The following is a 17,257-nucleotide window of genomic DNA, read 5'->3' as shown; positions in this document are numbered from 1 at the left end:
GCCTCCTGGCACATGCTTTTGTGCATCCTGTAATCACAGGAGGAGATTCTAGGGTCTCTTCCTAGCTGCTCAGCTGCAATAACTCCTCATGAGTCCCTCCTGCTTATGGAGTTTGCTCTTATGAAGAACCAGCTATTAACTGTAAGCTAGCTTTATATATTGCCGTGCTCATACAAGACGACTACTACTTCTGCTACTGCTACTACTCCATCTTCATCTCCTCCATCTCCTCCTCCTCCTCCTCCATCTTGGTGCCCTCTCATAAGGTGAGCAACGATTCCCGTTGAGGGAGGAGCGGCCCTAAAAGACAGACGATTGGAGTCCATCCTTAAGCAGGCCTTCGCAATAGCAATGACACTGCAGATTGCTTGCTGCTGCGCAGTGGTAGCACGTGCCTGATTACTCCTCTCGAGAGACGCAGATTCGTCCAGAAGTACGATGGAATCTGCGGCATCCTCCCTCACTGACGCAAGCTCAGACCTAGTGCGCACCCCAGCCAGAGGCGTTGCCTCAGTAGTAGCAGCCAGAAGACAACCATGGCTACAAAATTAGTATGCGGGCGTGACATCTAAAGCAAATCTCACAAGATTTCCCTTAAAGGATCTCTCTTGTTCGGGAGTGTTTTGGAGAAGTTAGCTAATAAATGGGGCGAATCACCAGTGCCCCGACTACCAGAAGATAGAGGTAAAAAGACCCCAGCGTTCCTCCCCCAGAAGGACCTAGGGCAGAACTTCGCAGCGCTTTAGGCCCAGGAACACAGTCCTAGGTACCTCACCCCTCCGGCAGGAACCAGTCCTCCCGGAGCAGACACACCAAGAGGGGAGCAGGACCAGGGGACAGGCTCCAGCCGTACCCCACATGAGAAGAGACTGGCCCATCCACAGGAAGAAGCCATAGGGGGCTGACTTGCCCTCTTCTACCAAAGATGGGTCGCTATAACGTCGGACAAATAGATCCTAAATATCATTCAATAGGGGTACTCTCTGGAATTTGGCTGCATCTGCATCCACTCAAGAGACTGGCAGTAGAAACCACATTAACAAGACTGCTCAGTCTGAAGGGTAATAACTCCGGTGCCCACTCCCCAGCAAACTACTGGGCGCTATTCCATCTAGTTTCATTTCCAAGAAGGGAAGGATCATTTCTACCCATCTTGGATCTCAAGAACGACAGCAGTCATCTACGGATGCCACATTTCCACAAGGAAGCCCTGCACTCTGTTATAATGGCAGTACAACCGGGAGAGTTCCTAACCTCCCTGGACCTTTCCGAAGCTTATCTTCACATCCCAATTCATCAGGATCACCAGTACTTCCTGCATTTTGCGATACTGGGTCACCATTGCCAGTCCTGGGCGCTTCCCTTGGGTCTAGCAACCGCCCCCAGGACCTTCACTAAATCATGGTGGTCGTGGCAGCAGCACTGAAGGAGGAGGGGATCCTGGTACATCCTCTTCTGGACAGTGGGCTGATCAGGGCAAAATCTTCAGAGGAGAGCAGACAAGCGACTAGCAGAGTCAAGAGCCTACTGCAGGAGCTCGGATGGGTCGTGAACACCAAACAGAACAGTTTTCCTTCCCCCAAGGAGAAGAAAACTGAAATAACAATCATGACAATTGATGACCAATGCATGCCTCAAGGCATGAGACTACCTTCAAGCCTGCGGCCTCATGGCATCAACTCCGGAGGTTGTTTCGTGAGCAAGTGCCCACACACGACCGCTCCAGCGCTCCCTACTGTTACGATGGAATCCACTGTCCCAGAACTACCCAAATCACCTCCAACTACCAGCAGAGGTTCAGGCTCAACCCCAATGGTGACTACAGGAACTCCACCTAAGCAGAGGAGTAAGCCTATCCCCACTGAACCAGATCATGCAAGCCTGCGAGGGTGGGGAACCCACTGTCAGGAACTGACTATCCAGGGACAAGGGAACAAGAAAGAGGCGGAATGGAACGTAATCCGCCTGGAAGCTCGAGCAGTCAGGCTAGCGTGCCTGCGATTCAACCACAGACTCCAGGGCAAGTCAATCAGAATAATATTTTATTTATTTATTTAACACTTTTCTATACCGACCTTCATAGTAATAACCATATCGGATCGGTTTACATCGAACAAGGGTAAAAAAAACTGAAGCGACAACTGAAGTAATTAAACAATTGAAGTGGAAAAAAAAAGGCAAAGTTACATTCAACAAGGAGAAAGAACTTGGAGGCTTAACAGCTGGAAAGAGGTTAAAGCAGGTATAAATTATAAATATAATACAATAGAGAAGACAGGTTAAAGCATAATGTGCTTATATAGTATGTCAGACAGCGCGACAGTAGTGGCTTACATCAACCGCCAGGGAGGAACCAAGAGACGGCAGGTGTCTATGGAGATAGACCCTCTCTTGACAAGGCCGGAGATAAACCTACGAGGGATCTCTGCCTCCTAATTCACGGGAAAAGATGTCTCAGCAGACTACTCCAGAGAGATCCTAGACCCGGCGGAATGGATGCTGTCGACCACAGCCCTCCAACTGATAGTAAATAGCTGGGGCCTCCCAGCTTTGGATCTACTGGCAACCCGGCTCAGTGCCCGAGTTCCCAGGTTCTTCAGTCACAGACTAGAACCACAACCCTGAGGACTCAACTGTCTCGTCCAAAGCTGGTCACAGGAAGACCTATTGCCCGCTTTCCCATGGCCACCACTGGGCAGAGTCATCCGCAAAATAGAGCACCACAGGGGACTAGTTTACTAGTCGCCCCTGATTGACCAAGACGACCGTGGTACACAGACATGTGAAGACTACTTGCGGGGAACTCTCTGTACCTACCTCCACACAGGGATCTCATCCGGCAGGGCCCGATCCTCCACATTGGTCCGTCTCGATTCTCTCTTATGACCTGACCCTTGAGAGGCCCAGCCTGAAGAATCGCAGTTACACAAGGCCGTGATGGACACTCTGCTTCCAGCGTGCAAGGTCTCCACATCCCTGTCTTACATACGGATCTGGAGAGTATCCGAAGCCTGGTGTAAGAACTGCGGGATTCTCTCACGGACAGCCAATAATCCATGATCCTGGAGTTCCTGCAGGACGGTATGAAGAAGGGGTTGGCACTCAACTCCCTCAAGCTCCAACTTGCCACACTGACCGGCTTCATTGCCGAAGTAGACTGCATCAGACTAGCAACCCATCCAGATGTGTCCCACTCCCGGAAAGGGGTTAAACAACTCTGACTACCCCTAAAGTGGCCGGCACCTCTATGGAATCTCTACCTAGACGGGACTTCCTGCAGACCAACTCGTGGTCTTCCACCACGCCTCTTAACATTGAAGGTGGCATCCTTGGTGCTTCAGCGCGTTGCATCTCCGAACTCAGGCACTATCCTTTCGGGAACCGTCCCTAGGCTCACACCTAGAACCATACAACTGCGCACGGACTCCTTCGTCTTACCGAATGTGGTTTCCCAGTTTCATGTGAACCAAACCATCTCGAGACCATCTTCAGATGAACATAAAGACTCTGAAGACTCCGCCTCCTTCGCCATCTAAATGTCGGCAGATTCCTAGTCAGATACCTGAAAAGATCGGGACCTGTGAACAAAACTGATCGCCTGTTCAATCTTCATAGCAGGAAGGAACAAGGGGAAGCGGCATCGCGGGCAACCAAAGCCCACTGGATCAACGAAGTAATTTAATGCAGCGTACATACTGGCAGGAAAACCATTACCTCTACAGGTCAAGGCGCATTCTACAAGGGCCCAGGCAGTCTCCTGGGCTGAAACCAAGCTGCTTTTGCCAGCCGAGATCTGTTGGGTGGTGACATAGTCCTCCCTACACACCTTCTGCAGGTTCTACTGCCTGGATGTTCAGGCCAGGGAGGACACAGCTTATGCAAGGGCAGCACTAAGTGGGCCACAGGCAGCCTCCCACCCTGTAGGGGAGTAGCTTTTGTACATCCTATTGGTCCTGAGTCCATCTGGCTACACGCTAGGAAATGGAGAAATTACTTACCTGATAACTTAGTTTTCCTTAGTGTAGACAGATGGACTCAGCATCCCGCCCACGGCTGCTCCAGAAATAGAGAACCTCTGATATCAAATCTCGAGACTGAGCAAGTAAGGGTAAGCCACGGCCTACCTCTGATCCAAGATACCCGCAGTTGCCCAGGTGTCGGCGTTCGCTTTCAGTGCACTGGCGGTCTCCAGTTTCAAATTTTACGTATATATAATCAGTTGAACCAATTCAAGGTCAATCAAGGGTAATCAAGTATTAAGCAACATATATCCACACTGGCTTTTCGAAGAGAATACTGAAGAGCTGAGCATGCTCACGGGTATTTGTAGGCTGACGTCAGCTTTGAAATCTGACTCAGTCTCCCATCTGCTATCAGGAGTACACTATACCCATTGGTCCTGAGTCCATCTGTCTTCACTAAGGAAAACAAAATTATCAGGTAAGTAATTTCTCCATTGACCAGATAAAGCCATGTGTCTTGTCAGGTGCTTGTTAGACTCCCCTGCTTCCAGGGAAGCAAGGGGGGGGGATAGCGAGACTCGGTTTTTAGAGCATCAAGCTAAAGCCTAACTGGCCTGATGGGCCCCTCTGACCATCACACTCATTGTAACCTTGAGTAAGACCCTTCCCAGCAGGAGGCATTGCAAGCATGTGAGGTTTATATGCTTGGTTTCATAAGTACCTTATGACTATTAAATCTGAGGGCAGGTTAGTCTAGAGCTCTTTTTATAATGAAGAATTCCTCTGTTGCTCTGAATTGATTGCAGGTTGTGCAATAATCTATTATTCGCTCAGAGCAATTAACCAAACATGTAGATAAGCTTTCAAGCTCACTTGTCCAACCTAGTACCTCTCAGGAGGACATTCTATTTACCTTTTTGGTTTTTTTGGTTTTTTTGTTTTGGTTTGGTGTTTTTTTTGTTTGGCAGTTTCTTCCTGCTCCTTTGTGCTTCTAGCTCATTCTGATTCAAGGCTGGGGGAACAGGCTGCATAAACCTTCATTTGCAACTACCTGAGGATTTGTTTCCCCTTATTTTATATCCCCTCCCAACTTACTTTAGCGCAGTCACTAGTGACTGTCCTGGACCAGAGACCATTCACCAGGGCTACTTCTAGAATGCTGAAATCATGGACCCTAAATCCATCCACTACATGTCACCATTGTGCAATATCAGATTCCCCTGTCCTCCCCACCTGCAGCATCCTTCAGCCCTGTTTTGATCTGGAGAGCGGAAAACATGACTTGGGAATAGAACCCAGGTCCCTCCTCTGCCACAGTCACTGGGATGGCCCATCTATTTTAATTTAATGTTAGTTTTTCTAAAATGTTTTAGCTTTGACTGCAGTGGCTCGTTCCTGTCCTGCATAGGTGTCTTGTGTAATAAGATTACAGGTTTGGTGACAGAATCTGTAAGTGAAGTTGTTTGTATTAGTGAAATGCATTGAATATTTACTGATTTTTAATTGATGTATTGAGTATGTATCAAGGATTATCAGCAAGTTTTATTGCTGATATACATACGCTTTTCATCTTGTAAAACTACACTTGTAAAAGTTTAGTTATGGGAATAGATTAATAGAAAGGTGTATTTTGTATAGCAGTGAATCCTAACCTTTTTTGTGTTGTGGCATAATCTGTACAGGGTTCACTTCATCGAGGCACACTGTCATCTTCTGTTCCCTCTCCCCCCACTTCTGGCATCATCACTTTCCCTCTTCCTTCCTCCCTGGTATTATCACTTTCCTTTCTCCCCATCCCTGGCACCATCATCACCTTATCTTCCCTTCCCTTTTCCCCACCCCCCTACCAGCCACCCTCATTCCTTTCCCTCTCCTTCCACACCCCCTGGCATCATCATCCTCCCCACTTTCCCTCCACCCTTCTGGCATTACCACCACCGCCTTCCTCCTCCTTCCACCCTTCTGGCATTACCACCACCACCACTTTCCTTCTCCCTCCACCCTTCTGGCATTACCACCACCACCACCACCACTTTCCTTCTCCCTCCACCCTTCTGGCATTACCACCACCACCGCCTTCCTCCTCATTCCACCCTTCTGGCATTACCACCACCACCACTTTCCTTCTCCCTCCACCCTTCTGGCATTACCACCACCACCACCTCTTTCCTTCTCCCTCCACCCTTCTGGCATTACCACCGCCACTTTCCTTCTCCCTCCACCCTTCTGGCATTACCACCACCACCGCCACTTTCCTTCTCCCTCCACCCTTCTGGCATCACCTTCCCTTCACTCTCCCCCCCCCCCCCCCCCCCCAACACTCTTTGGCACATTAATATCTCCCCCTTCCTGGCACATTCAGCAGTTGCTGCTTCTTCTTGTCCCTTCCCTTCCTGGAGCTGGCAGAATTCTGAGCAGCACTTACCTGCTACTGTTTCTTCTTCCTCTGTCGGCTTGCCCATGCAATAACAGCCCAAGGCCAGCATGTCCTGCGAGAGAGAGAAGGAGGGAAGTAGGAGTAGATAGGTGCTGCTCTGTGATCCCTCTCTGCTGGCAGGAGGACTTTCTGCAGGCAGGAAATAAAGAAACAATGAAGACTGGTGGCTCAACTTTTCATAATTAGCTCGTCTCGCGGCACATCTGCAGGTCTGACATTGGGAAACACTGCTATATAGTGCATTCAACATGTCTCAACTAAATGCATCAGACAGTGAAAATTAACTTCTCATTCAATAAATACTGCTACGTCATTTTATTTATAAAAGGTTTTGTAAACTGTTCCCCTGCAAAATTCTTGAGTGTGGAGCAGCAGCTACTTTCAGAGCAGTGGGATTGATATGTGCAGTGAGTGTGGTGGTGGTTGTAACATCACTGATAGCGTAGATAATTTTGGACCCTTGTGTCATGGATGCCTCCAGTGCTGCAGAGCAGATGTTACAACTTAAGGTACACCAATGCAAATTGTTAAACTTATGTGCTTCTGAAATACCGCATGATATATCAGATTTCTTTTAAATCACTTAATTTTTAAGTTCCTGCTGTAGATGGGTATCTCATTAAATTTTCCTGTTGGCCATAGATAATTTTTACAATTTAATAACAGAAGTGATGGTCCTGAAGTCATGGCTTGGTGTCACCTGAAGAACTCTTGCCTTGTAAATGCATATAGCTATAAATACTTCCTCCTTCAGCCTTGCAGGCACATATGACAAAGGGACCTACATGGTCTCAAAAACTCATGCACATGATCTCCAGGCCTCGGCGTGCAAAGAATTAATTTTTTTTTCTAGGACAGTTGCAGCTATTTAGTGCTGCACTACAGTGTAAAGAGTTTTGATATACAAACTTAATTGGTCATCCACCCCAGATGGCAACCCCAGGTGATGCACATGACCTTGCTGGGCTTGGAGGGTGGTGGTTCTAAAGCACTGCTCCTGCTTGGAAGGTTTGCTGCAGCAGTGGTAATCACCTTTCCAGCCTCCCTCTGCAGTGAAGGCAGCATGCTTGCTTCTGCTGGTCCTCTTAGTCTACAGATTCAAACTTGGTGTCCTGTGCTCCTGCACTGAGCGTTGTGACTAGCCCTCCATAATAAGTTTTACACTTAATTTACAGATGACCCCAGCCAAGTTGACATTCTCTGAGCACAAGCAGGATGGTAGTCCTCACAAGTGGGTAACATCATCCAATGGAGATCAAGCTGGAACTTTTATGTAAAAGCCATCTGTGCCTCACTGGGCATATTAAGGATGCTGTCATTCCATGCATCCATGTAGGGCCCCTTCGAGTCTCTCTTCCACAGAGCCCATCAGTGAGTGCTACTTACTCTCCTGCTGTTCATGAATTTTTCCATCCTAAAATTAATTAAGATTAATTCCTCTCGGGGCCTTGCAGTTTTTCTATCCCTTCTAATGTCTGTCAGGATTGTTGGTTGTTTTGCTAAGTTTCCTTTTGTCCTGTTACCAGGTACACTGAAGGGCATCGACTGCTTGTGGTCATCAAATCATTCAATTTTGCTTCATTGATTTTTCATCCATCATGGATAAGCAAGCCAGCAGCTTTAAATGATGCCCCCTATGTGACAGGGACATGTCTATCACGGATCTTTATGATGTGTTCTGTGCTTTGGGGGCTTTGCATAACATCCAGGTATGTCGCTGGTGTGTGACCATGACTCTGAAGAGACATGGGTCCTGGCTGGAGCTGATGAAAAAGCACTTTGGGCACCGACCCATTGGAATCTGCAACAGGAGATGCCATTGGACCCAGGAGGTGCACCGGATACTGACAATGCATTGACATTGACATTTGAACTCTTTCAACATCAAACACAGAAAAAAAACAGGGAGACAGGCTGTCCCTCATCTCCTTCACTCAATAAAGGTGACGGATTGCATGTTTTTAATTCTGGTATTGGGGCATTTCAATGCAGGGCATAGAGCAAAGGAAAAGCAGCATTGGCATCAATCTCCGTCAGGAGCAGTAGGCTAGGAGTGTGGACGTTTTGTTGCAGTCCTGGAGGGAGGAGAGCTCACCCTTAATGCAGTCGCAGGAATTGCATCCATGTTCAAGGTTCCAGGTGTTAGCCATGGATACACCTCAAAGTTTGCAGTCAGTGTTTGCATCTGCAATCTTAGGAGCTGGACAGAAAGATCCAGCAGGCCTTGGATAAGGCAGTGCAAAGTCATGGTGCTTTGACAGCAAGGGCATCGGGGGTTGATGCAGGCTCAGGTCCTTGCAGCTGTCGTTGCTCAGGTCCTTGTACCAGTGCGGGTTCCCAGAGGGGAATTGCATCTGACAGCTGCACTTGTGATAATCTCTAATCCAGGGAAGGAAGATATTCCCCAAGGTGCAGGAGTTCCCCGGGTTCCAGGCCCCTGTAGACAAGTGCTCCCCTCTCTTGATGCTTTGTCTGTGGCATAGACAACATCTGAGTTTTCACCACTGGCAAACCATAAGAACGTAAGTTGTCGTAGTGGATAGGGCCTAGGGTCCATCAAGCCCAGCATTCTGTTTCCAACAGTGACCAATCTAGAATACAAGTACTTGACAAGCACCCAAACAGTAAATAAATCCCATGCTACTAAAGCCAGTAATAAGCAATGGCTATTCCCTAAGTCAATTCGATTAATATTTTATGGACTTCTCCTCCAGGAACATGTCCAAATCTTTTTGAAACCCAGCTATGCTATCTGTCTTAAAACCTCTAGTAATAAATTGTCGTATTGAGTGAAACCAAATTTTCTCCAATTTCTTTTAAATGTGCTACTTGATAACTTCATGGAGCGCTCCTAGTCCTTGTATTATCTGAAAGAGGGTGATTGTGAATCAATCATTTGCTTTATCATATCCCCCCCCACCCCCCCTTAGTTGTCTTTTCTCTTGGCTGAACAGCCTTAAACTCTTTAGCCTTTCCTCATAGGGGAGCTGTTCCATCCCTTTTATCGTTTTGGTCGCCCTTTTCCAGTGCAGCGATCAGAATTGTGCACAAGGTGCAATCTCACCATGGAGTGATAGAAGTACTATGAAATTCTCCATTTCTAATAATTACTAACATTGTTTGCTTTTTTGACCGCTGCAGTACACTGAGCTGATGATTTCAATGTATTGTCCACTGTGACATCCAGATCTTTTTCCTGGGTGGTAACTCCTAATATGGAACCTAACATTGTGTAACTACAACATGGGTTACTTTTCCCTACTTGCATCACTTTGTATTTGTCCACATTAAAATTCAATAACCATTTGGATGCCGTCTTCCAGGTCTCTCAAGGTGGTTCTGCAATTCCACAATCCGCTTGTGATTTAACAACTCTAAATTGTCATCTGCAAACTTGGTCACCTCACTAGTCAATCCCCTTTTCAGATCATTTATAAAGCTATTAAAAATAAAATATATAAACCAGTTGTGTTGTGACTCAGAGTATTCCTGGGGGTACAGCTACAGATATGGAGATGACTCCTGAAGAAGAGGAATCATTGAGTCTCCCCTCAACCCCTGTTTCCTCCATGAGAGAGAAGTAACTCCTTTCCGGAGGAGGAGCTTTCCTTTGCCAAATTTGTATAGAGACTGCTGGAGGCCATTCATTTTCCTTTATTAAAGAAAAATGAAAGTAGGAACAAGATCCTGAACATTTTCCAGTTTGTGGAACTTCCTAAGAAAACTGCAGCAGTCCAAGTTCATGAGATCATTTAGGAAGTGCAGAGGAGTATGTAGGAAAACACCCTCTTTGGCTCCCATAAATAAGAAGGCAGGTGTGATTTATCCAGTTCAGAAGGCTCCTAAATTCAAAAAAAGACATCTACTGCACCAAACTGTGCTGACTGAATCTACTCTTGAGGGCTAAGTGGACTAGAACCCATTCCTTAGTGTCCCCTAGGAAGGATTCCTGGACCTTGGATACCCTTGGTAGAAAGATGTTTCAGGGAGTTATGCTCAATGCCTGTATATCCTCCTACTTGCTCTTTATAGGCCAGTACATGTGGGACTTGCTGAAACAGATGCAGGAGGTGGCCGAGCAGCTTTCTTAGAAGCAGCACAATGACCTTCAGCCACTGGTGAGAAAGGGAATGAAATGTGAAAAACACATTGTCTGGTCAACCTCTGAGACATCAAGAGTCTCTGCTAATGGGGATTGGTGCTTGCAGACTTGCCTGGCTGTGGGCATCAGAGCTCTGACCTGAGGTACAAGAAAGAATCGCTGACGTGCTGTGTGCTGAAGATAATCTTTTCAGAGACATGGTTAAGGAAGTGGTGTTGCATATCTATGAACATTGTGCAACACAGCAGCTTTCCAAGCCATTCCAGTCCCGTCATACTCTTGTCGGGAGGTATCCAAGCATGGTTCCAAGGATCTGTTCTCTGCCCCCTCAGTCCTGTGCACTATGGGCCCCTAAACCATAGCTGTCATCCCAGTCTAAACCTTGGATAGGATTTTGACTGGATCAGAGTATAGCTCATGTCCTGTAACTGTGCCACTGAATCTTCCTGTTGCAGGTAGACTGAGGTTTTAATAAACTCTTGGCCCAGTGTAACTTCAGACATGTGGGTCCTCTTTATCCTTTCATAAGGAAAGGATAAGGATTACATCTTAAGTATCACTTCAAATTGCCCTTCTGACCCCACTTGGGGGCATTTTTTGCATCATGAATTGCATCAGAAGAAGCTCTCCTTCCTCTTGGGCACCCATGTGGTTGAGCCTGTTCCACTAGAGGAAAATGGGAAGGGCTTTTTCTGCAAGTTCTTCCTGATTCCAAAAAGAAAAAACAAAAACAGAACTCCATCCCATCCTAGATCTAAAGGATTTGAACAAGTTTCTGAAAAGTGATATGTTTTTAAGATTATTTCCCTGCGCATCTTATCCTCTTTTTAATCTTGATCCCTATCACAGAAAGTATCTGCTTTATACTAGGGAGACTGGCAACTCCAGTATTGCGTGCTGTCTTTTGGCTTAACATCAGTCCCATGTGTCTTTACCAAATGCTTTGCTATCCTGGTGACATCTTTGCAAACTGGGGGTGCTTGTCTTCCTCTTTCTGGATGTTTGGCTTGCTAGGAGCACATCTCAGGAGGGTGCCACAGAATTGTTGTGCAAGACCATCCAGGTGTTGGTTATTGGGGTTAGTCATCAACTGCCCCATCCGATTTGAGTCTATCAACTCAACTGGTTTATCTAAGCGCTGCTAGATTTTCTTCTAAAACAGAGGCTTATCACGTTATCTGTAGTAGAAAGGATACAAGAGTCAGCAGGCATCAGTAAGGGACATGTTGAGGTTGTTGGACCTCATGGCATCTACAGTCCAAATTACTCCCTTGGGATGTCTCCATAGGAGGAGAGCCCAATGGATCCTCAGATCATAGTCTATTCAAGTCAGTCTAGATCTTCAGAACCACCTTCGTATCACTCTGTCCTGGTGGTGAGAATTCCAGTCTAATAAGAGGCATACTCTTCCAAATTCCTCCAGTCTGCAGATGCAGCCAGCCTAGGGTGGGGAGTCCATGTAGAGGGACTCCGCTTAGGAAAAGCTTCATCCGATAAACATTGGAGCTAAAAGCATTCAGTAAACTGTTGGCCAACTGATCCTTGAAAGCCTTCAAAGTGATCCTGGTCCAGATGGACAATCAGGTTGTAATGTTGTACATCAAGCAGGAAGGCAAGGGATTGTACCTCTTGACATTGGCCAGATGTGGTACTGGGCCACAGGGGATGGACTTCAGAGCCATGTAACTGCATTTCAGGAGAATGTCCTGGAAGACAGACTGATTCGGGTCATGGAACCCCACAAATGGTCCATGGATTGGAAGGGGGGGGGCAGGGGAAGAGTGCATGGGTGGGTAGCAAATCAGATATTCTGCAAGTAGGGCACACCCGTGGTAGATCCGTTTGCATCTCTTCAGAATAGGAAAGTTTCTCTTTTGTAGCAAGGCAAGCTAGCTTCAGATGCCTTTGCCCTTACTTTGGAGTAAGGGTCTGCTGTAAGCATATCCTCCATATCCTCTGTACTACTTGTTGCAAAGACCTTTTGTTGAAGTTTCCTGTGACCTGAAATACCTGACCTAGAAGGTTGTATTTTTGGTGCCAGTCACTTCAGCATGCAGTCTCTGTTCCAGGCTCTAGTAGCTCTGTGCAACCATCCTAAGTTTCTGCCAAAGGTGGTGTCTGAATTCCATTGTCCTTACACCATTTTTTTCTCAGGCCACATGTCCACCAAGGTGAACAAGTACTGCATAGTTTGGACTACAGGAGTGCCTTGGCTTTCTACCTTGAGGGGCTTGAAGTCCATAAAGAGTCCACCTGAACTCTGTTTCTTTTGACACCTACAAACGGGATTGCTGTTTCCAAACAGACTTTATCCAGTTGACTACAATCAGTCTTCATGGAGGAGACCTGCAAAGCTGTGACATAGTGCTTTCTCCACACATTTACATTGTACTACTGTTTGGATTGACTCCTGACGTGACAGTAGGTTTAGCTACTGTCCTGCTGAATCTCTTTGAGATTTAGAACCCTTCATACCTTCCTAGGTCTAGGCTGCCCCTCCATAAGATAAATGTAGAAGAAATGGCCTGTTAACAAAAGTAGTTGTGGTTGTGCTAATTGGCGTTGTTTTGTTTCTCCTTTTTTCATTTGGGGCAGTCTGTAGCTAGAGATCCTCCACATGTGTGGACTGCCATCCTGCTTGATTTCAGACAGAGTTGCTTACCTTTATAACAGGTGGTGTCCTTGGAGAACACCTCTTACACAGGTAAGCAATTCCGCTTTCTCTGAGAACAAGCAGGATGGCGGTCCTCACAAAATCTGCCCACTAAGGAATCAGATTAAGCCCCCCCCCCCCCCCCCCCCAATATGCTGTATTGGCATGCTGAGCATGCCCAGTGAGACAGTCAAAATTGTGGGAATTTTGTTATAAAAGTTCCAGGCTGAGCTCATTCAGATGTCACCCACTTGTGAGGCCTGATATATTGCTGTCCTCGGAGATCACTTGTTACAGGTAAGCAACTCTGTGCTGTGTGCCATAAAGCACAGGAAATATTAATGCAACCTTTTATCTCTTTCCTGTTTCTACCTGGTCAGGTGATCTGCTTGGAGCCCCATTGGGAGATGCTTTGGTAGTTTCCAGCTGTCAAGTTGGAGACCTTCAATCTCCTTGTAATGGTGACCTCTTTAATACACAAGTTTACCTTCATAGCCGTACAGCTCATGTTTGTTTGTTTTTTCTTTCTTGACATGCTTTCTCCAGGAACCACGAAAGCTGAGCTATGCTGAAGTCTGCCAGAAGCCTCCCAAAGAGCCAACTGTTGCCCCCATCCAGCCGCTGAGAGAGCTGCGCCCCAACGTAAGCCCACCCCCTAAAACTGAAGAGAACATCATCCCCGAAAGACCCCAAGACAAGCCCCAGGAGAAGATAGAAGTTAGGGCCAAGGACTCCTTTGGCTTTCGGGGCAATGGGAACCCTCGAGGCATTGCAGGGAAATTCAGGGAACAGAGGCGGCCGCTTGGGCACAGGCCTTCACCTCAGGGAGCCGGCCAGCGCATCATCATCGGCAAGGAGCAAAACCTGGCACCTCGGTCACCAAAGTAAAAAAAAAAAAAAAAAAAACCACACAAAAAAACAAACTGATCAACCCTGGTCTTATTTAATACTCTGAACTGTGGACTGAAGAGCAGCAGCTGCCACAAGAAACTGTACCAGAAACTGCCTGGCAGCAATGCGCGTTGAATCTGGGATTTCTGCGCACGGGAAATTTAGGAGGAGGGGGGCAAGGTCCCTCCCCACTACCCCAAAAACTCATCTCAAAAACATGGTTTCTGAAAATTATGCTGGAGGAGTTCCAGTCCAGAGAGAAGATACACACATATAAATATATATATATATTATAATTTTTGTAAACTTTTTTTAAATTTAAATGTTTTAAGTTGCAAAGGTTTGCTGCCTAAAATGAAATTTTTTTTTTTTGTGTGTGTGTATGGGGGCTGGAATTGTGAACTAGCTGAAAATTTATATAATTATGGGACCCTTGTTAGACAAGCAAGAGGTTGGGGAAGGTAAGAGAATATTTTTGCAAAAAAATTAAGGTGTCTTGTAGTAAAGAGAAATGAATTCAGTTTTTTGGGTTTTTTTTTAATATTTAAGGTTTTGCTCAAGATGGTGTGTGTGTATACTACCATTTCAACGTGGTGAGATGGGTCCTGGGCCTGAGGTGATGACTGGGCACATTTTGGCAGTCGTTTCGCACCTTTAGACCAGCAACAATGACTGATGGAAAAAAAAAAAAAAAGAGAAAAATACAAAACTCATAAATGTACTGATAGCCTGTTTCAGAATTTGAAATCTAGTTTTTCTGACTTTACTAATAGTTGCTAAAATCATTTTTATCTTATGATTTTACTGGAGATAAGATTGTACAGTTCACCAAGATATACTAAATTGTTGAGTTTAGAAGCATTAACAAGAAGTAGGCTGGGAAAAATCTTTTTTTTCTTAATTATTTTTAAGTTGGGATTTTTTTCCCCCTTACCACCTTCTCAGCCTTTCATCATGAATGTGTGTACTTTCATATATGAAATAGCAACAGTTAAAAAAAAGATCTGTGAGTTATATGTAACTAAAAAGTAGGAAGGATGCGTTCCCAGTCTTTCGAGGGGTTGCAAGATGAATCAGTAGATGGGAATTGTCATCTAGTCTCCTGAAACAGACACTGGCTGTGCTCTCCCCAACTTCGATGCATTTGGTTGATCTGACATCACCGTCCACCAGCTTCTTGCTTCCCTCCCATACATATGGCTATTTTAAGGTGAAGCTTGAATGTCTTGGCATCTTGTTTCATTGAAAGCTGTTGGATAATTTTAAAATATGTTGCACCAAGAGACTAGCAGACCAATCATAGGTAACAGGGAGACTGCAGTATTTGGGTCTCTGAAAATTCCTTTCTGGGTTTGACATTTTGGAGGCTGTACCTGACATTTTAATTTTGCTTTAGCCTTTTGATGTTTCCCCTCCCTCTCCCCCCCCCCCCCCCCTTCCCACCCTGAAAAACAATTAGCTGGTGTTTTATTGCCTCGGTTAAACTCCCTGCTGGACCTTCCAACCCTCCCCTCTTCTCTTTTTGCTCTCCTTGTCTCCTGCAGCCCAGGATATGCTCTACAACGTCTCTAAATGCTGCTTCTGCTGCCGAGCATGGACTTTTTGGTGTAATTTTGTACTTCTGCACTGTATCCAGATAGGGAAAGCCATGATGGCAGCTCTGAGAGCACCAGATGCTAGGCAGAATGGCCTGGCAGTGCAGTTGGAAAGAGAAGGATCAGCTAAGAATTGGAGAGGGAAGATGGGCAATACAACTGATCTAAAAACCAAAATGGGATGTGTAAAAGTGACTTTTTTTTTTCATTATGTTTAAATATTGCTAAAACCTGTCAAACAAATCTAGAAATCCAGGTACAAAATGCTGATGAACTGAAATATTTCTTTTTGAAATGACTGCATATATTTCACTGGAGGGTCAATGTCAGTAATTGTTACAAATCTAATTAGAATGAATTAATGTTGTAAAATTTAACATTTTACTTTTAATAATCTCTTCCTCAGAAGGCAGCTTTGAGCTATGCTGTTTTGTTTTTGTTTGGTTGTTTGTTTTTTAATCAACCTCATGCTTGCAGCAAGGAAGGTTTAATATATTTTTGGAGAGTGATTGGATTACTGATTTTGCTTTTCGTAAAAAGTAACCAATTGTCAATGTATGTTTTAGAGCTTAGCATAAAGAAAGGTAGGCATGAGCAGGTCAGAGTCATGCTGTTTATAATTCCACTGGGTTACACAGATGGGAGTCAGTTTACCTAACATTTTTGACACAGAACAGAGTTGTCTTAATTAGGCCCTACAGAGTTGTATAAATTTGCAGTTGAATGGTTAGTATGAAAGATCACAGGAGCAAATGTTTGTAATGTAGCTAAAGGTAATTCAGATTATCCGTCCCTCAGATATAACTGGATTGCTTGTTTTTAGATCATTGTTTTTCTGTTAATACCATAATCTATTTAAAACTGTTATTTGATCAGTCCTGCCTGCAACAAACCAATCTGTTCTGTAGTGTGATTCAGAAGCAAGAATAAATATTAGAAACTTAAATATTGGAGAATTCCCCCAACCCCTTATGTAACTGCCTGAGCTGGATTTTGTTTGGCTTTTTGGTTTTTTTGCTTTTTTTTTGCAAGAACTACTAACTGCAATGTATATAAAAATCCTTAAAACTTTGTAAGGGATTTTTTTTTCCTTTATTTATTTGTTCTATGATTTTGGAGGATTTCTAAACCAGAAGCATACCAAACTAGAAAGAATTTAAAAAGCCCAGGAAATGAATAAATTTCTGAATGTCCCATGGCAGGAACTTTTTTTTTTTTTAATAAAGGTGGTCTCTTCTGGACCTGTGTTGCATGTTCCATCTTGTATGAGGCAGTGTGTATTGTGGCACAGTGCTTTTGTACAAAATCTAACTGTATTCTGTCAACTTAGTATTTGAGTATATCTAACAATTGTATTGTGTAGAGTTTTGTTTTTTTTAATCAATGTAGTATTTTTTCTTTCTTTTCATTGTGACTTTCCAGAAATCCTTTCTGTAACATAAGGTGATTAAAAGTTTGTGTTGGAGGGAAGGTGACTTTTTTTGTTTAAAGTGTGTATAGTTTTACTTTTGCTGCAGTGAAGGGCCTGTGAAATCATTCTCTATCCTTCCCTCCCCCCCCCCCCCCCCCCCCCCCCCGCATCTGCCTTTGTCATTCTCCTTTCAGTAGTAAACCACC

General features: G+C 45.1%; 1 protein-coding gene across 5 annotated transcripts in view; it reads left to right on the top strand.

Moving 5' to 3' along the window:
* LARP4 (La ribonucleoprotein domain family member 4) overlaps window positions 1-14,792 on the top strand; it is a 182,159-nt gene extending 167,367 nt beyond the window's left edge. For all 5 annotated transcript variants that reach the window (XM_029594991.1, XM_029594988.1, XM_029594986.1 and 2 more), the window contains one exon: window positions 13,701-14,792. In XM_029594991.1, the coding sequence (XP_029450851.1) occupies window positions 13,701-14,042 (342 nt within the window). In that variant the 3' untranslated portion in view covers window positions 14,043-14,792. The remainder of the gene's footprint in view (window positions 1-13,700) is intronic.
* The last annotated feature ends 2,465 nt before the right edge of the window (window positions 14,793-17,257 follow it).

The sequence above is a fragment of the Rhinatrema bivittatum genome, chromosome 3 (genome assembly GCF_901001135.1).
Source record: "Rhinatrema bivittatum chromosome 3, aRhiBiv1.1, whole genome shotgun sequence".
In the NCBI taxonomy this organism is placed as follows: domain Eukaryota; kingdom Metazoa; phylum Chordata; class Amphibia; order Gymnophiona; family Rhinatrematidae; genus Rhinatrema; species Rhinatrema bivittatum.
This window is presented reverse-complemented; position numbering and strand designations above follow the sequence as displayed.